General features: G+C 18.3%; 1 protein-coding gene across 1 annotated transcript in view; it reads left to right on the forward strand.

The window, feature by feature from the left end:
• LOC122245194 (protein BCCIP homolog) overlaps positions 1-5,000 on the forward strand; it is a gene marked incomplete at its 5' end in the record, with an annotated part of 11,161 nt that overhangs the window by 4,368 nt on the left and 1,793 nt on the right. Inside the window, 1 exon segment of the mRNA XM_086546765.1 lies at positions 4,227-4,380. Within this exon segment, the coding sequence (XP_086402891.1) occupies positions 4,227-4,380 (154 nt within the window).

Here is a 5,000-nt window from a genome sequence, read left to right on the forward strand (position 1 = left end):
TATATTATATGTATTATAAATATCAAATGTACATCATATATATCTTATACATATCATATATATTCTTGTATCATATATATCTTATATATTATAAAAAAAAAACAATATTTTTTATATATTTATCATAATATCTTATATATATTATACATATATATATATATTTATATATATTTATCATATATATCTTATATATATTGATACATAATCATATATCTATTTATATTTTATATATATCATTTAGATGTATTCGATATGTATCATATATATATCATATATATCTTATATATATGATATATCATATATATTTCATATTATATATCTTATATATATCATATTATATCCTTGAAATATATCTTATATATCATAATATGATATGTATATCATATATATCATATATATCTATATATATATATATATATTCTTATATATCACATATATATAATTTAAGTATATAATATATCTGTACATATCTTATATATCACTTATATCTCGATATTTATATATTTATCATATTTATATCATTATAATATCATATTATATCATATATTCATTCAAATCATATATCATTTTCATATATTTGTAAATATATATAAATGTACATATAAATGATATATTTATATGTGTATATTTATATATATGTATTTATAATATATATATATATATATATTTATATATATATATATATATAATTTATATATGATATATATATATATCATATTTATATCATATATATGATATATGTGATATATGTATGATGTATATATATATGACATATATATGATATATATTATATATATATGACATTTATATGATGTATATGAATATATATGCTATATGACATATATATCAGATATATGATATATATATATTATATATATCGTATAAATGATTATATGCATATATGCATATATATGACATATATATCATATATGATATATATGACAGTTATATCATATATATGATATATATGTATTATTTATATTATATATATCATATATGTATATATCATAAATATCATATATATAAATATATCATTTATGTATACATATACATAAATATATATAACATATATGAAATATATATAACATATATGATTTATATTATAGATGTCATATAAATATATTATATATATCATATATATGTATATGATATATATGATATATATACATATCTGTGCATATATTTGATACATATGTATAATATATATGATATATATGATATTTATATTATATATTCATATTATATATATATGGTATTTATTATATATATTATATATATGATATTGATATATATGATAAATATGATATATTTGATATATATCATATATTTGCGATTATGATATATATGATATATATGCTATTGATATGACATATATGAGATATATGATGTATATATGATATATAGGATATATGATATATATAAGATATATGATATATACATGATATATATATATATATGACATATATGATATATATATGATGTATATGTAATATATAGGATATATGATATATATATAGGATATAGGATATATATATGATATGGTATGTATAGGATATATGATATGGTATATATGTATCATATATATTATATGTATATCATATGTATATCATATGTCATATATATCATGTATATCATATATTTGTCATATATTTCATATATATATCACATATATAAATATATATAGATATATATATATACATAAATATATAAAAATTTATATATTAATGATATATATATATATTTATATATGATATATATGATATATATGATATATATCATGTTTATATGATATGTACAATATATATGATGTATATATGATGTATATGACATATATATGATATATATGACACATACATAGATATGATATATGTGACTATGATATTTATATAACATATATGATATATATGATTTGTAAATATCTTATATATCATATATATGTATATATGATATATGTGACTATGATATATGTGACTATGATATATATATATATATATATATATATATATATATATATATATATATCAAACATGTATGATGTATATGTTTTATATATATCTTATATATCATATATATGTATTTATCATATATATAGAAATATATTTATATATACATATATATAAATATATATGACATATATGATATATATATTATATATGTCATATGAATATATTATATATATGATATATATACATCATATATTTGATATATATACATATATATGATATATACATGTATACGATATATATATCTATATATGATATATATACATATATAGTATATATACATCTATATGATATATACATATATTTTATATGTACATATATATGATATATATCATATTTATATGATATATATCATATATATATGATATGTGTCTAATATATATGGTATATATGATATATAGTATATATATATATATATATATATGATATATTATATATATAGGATATATTATATATATGATATGTTATATAATAGTGATATAAATGATATATGTATGATATTTATCATATATATGATATATTTGATTTATATATTATTTTTATGATAAATATTATATAAATGATATATAAGATATAAATGCTATATATATAATATATATGATATGTAGGATATATGATATATATGATATTTGTGTGATATATATGCTATATATGAATATTGGATACTTAGGATATATGCTAAATATGATATGGTATATGTATGATATATATTATATATATATTATATATATGATGTTTATGATATATCTAATATATATATGATATATAACATATATGATAAATTTGATATTTATGAAATATATGATATATCATATATGATATATATGATATGTGTATATGATATATATCACATATATGATATATAATATATGTGATATATATTATTATATATGCAATATATCATATAAATGATATATATCATATAAATTATATATATATGATATATATAATCTATATTATATATATGATTTATATTATATATATGATATATATCATATGATTTATATCATATAAATGATATATATCATATATATGATATATATTACATATATGTTTTGTTGCATATATATCATTATATTTAAATACCATGGTTATATATCATATATATCATTTATATATCATATTTATCATATATATATCATATATAACATTTATTTATATAATCATTCATATAACATATATATTTATATATTTATATCATATATATATTTATCATTTATATATATCTTATATATGTGTATATGTATTAATATATATATATATATAATTTATATATATATGAATATATATACATACATACATATTTATTTTTATATACATGAAGATATATACATACATATATATTTATATATTTATATATCTAATGTGTTTGTTTGTTTGTTTGTGTATATGTATATACATATGCATATGTTCATATGTATATATATATCTGTATATCTATATATCTATCTATATATACATATACATATATATAAAGATAAAATAAACATGTATATACATATACATATACATATATGTATTCATACATACATATACATACAAACACACATAGAGACATACATATATACATATATAAATATTAACTTTTCATTGACCTTTAAAGTTACCTGAGCTTTGCCATACTGATATATTTATATATACATATGCATAAATATATATATATTACACATATACAAATATATGTATATATATGAATGTATATATATATTATGTACATATATATTTATATATATATTATATACATATACACACAGATACAGACACACACACCACACACACTTACGCAGACATATGTATATATTTTATATTATATACATACATATACATATACATACACATATGTATACACATATACATACACATACAGACACATACACACGCACAGATATATATATATATATATATATATACATATATAAATATAAACTTTCTATTGGCCTTTAAATTTACCATAGTTTTGCCACTGATATATGTATATACATATACATATATATACATATAGATATAGATATAGATATAAATATGAATATAAAAAAATATATATACATACTGTATATACATATATACACACTCAGACACACTCATACACCCACAGCATTATACATATATACATATATAAATATAAACTTTCCATTGACCTTTAAATTTACCATAGCTTTGCCACACTAAAATAGAAGTTGGCAAAAATGTATGTATAGAAATTTATGCTGTTGTGATCAACAGGAAGGAAGTCGAAGAAGCGAAAAAGAAGAAAATGCCATACAACTTTGCCTACCTTTTGTTGATCTCAAAGGTGTATAAAACAGAAAAGAAGAAGAAGAAGAAGGTGATAGAAACAGAGATATGGAGCAATGCAGAAGAGGAAATCATGTCAGAGGTAGCTATTATTTGTAACCCTTGTGCAACAAGAATGTTAGCAGGGGGTCAGATCACTTTTGTACTGCATTTTTCCTTTAGTTGAAGTTACGAGCTGTTTATTCCTTTAGTTGTTATTACCTATTTTACCAAATGCTTTTTAGTATCACTTTGCTAATATATCATATGAGGCCCCGTGCACCAAACAATCGTAACCCTGAATTTTGAGGTTTTGAGATAAGGGTAGCATCATGGAGTAGAGGGGTGTAAAAATCTTATGGTGAAGTCGGCCAAGCAAAATCCGACCTTCTATGTACCTAAAACACGGTGGGAAGTCGAGCGAAAAAACGCGCTAAAAAGGAGCGAGATACCCCGCTGTTCCTGCCTGACGTGCGTAACCCAATCAGCGGTGCGTACGGCTGTGACGTCACACCCACGCCGCGCCTCAGCCAATCACAGCCACGCTAACGCTCTTGCTTGCGCCACTCTAGCCCAAAAACTTTATATTTATATAGAAAAAATATGTAATTTTTCGCTCAATAAATATTTATATAAAATTTACTTTTACACCTATCATCATGAAACCTTCACATATTCCTATTTAAAACAAGTACTCTTAAAATGATAACTTAGATTTATTTT

The sequence above is a fragment of the Penaeus japonicus genome, unplaced genomic scaffold, assembly GCF_977035675.1.
Source record: "Penaeus japonicus unplaced genomic scaffold, GWHDUDI00000001_assembly GWHDUDI00000018, whole genome shotgun sequence".
Lineage (NCBI taxonomy): Eukaryota > Metazoa > Arthropoda > Malacostraca > Decapoda > Penaeidae > Penaeus > Penaeus japonicus.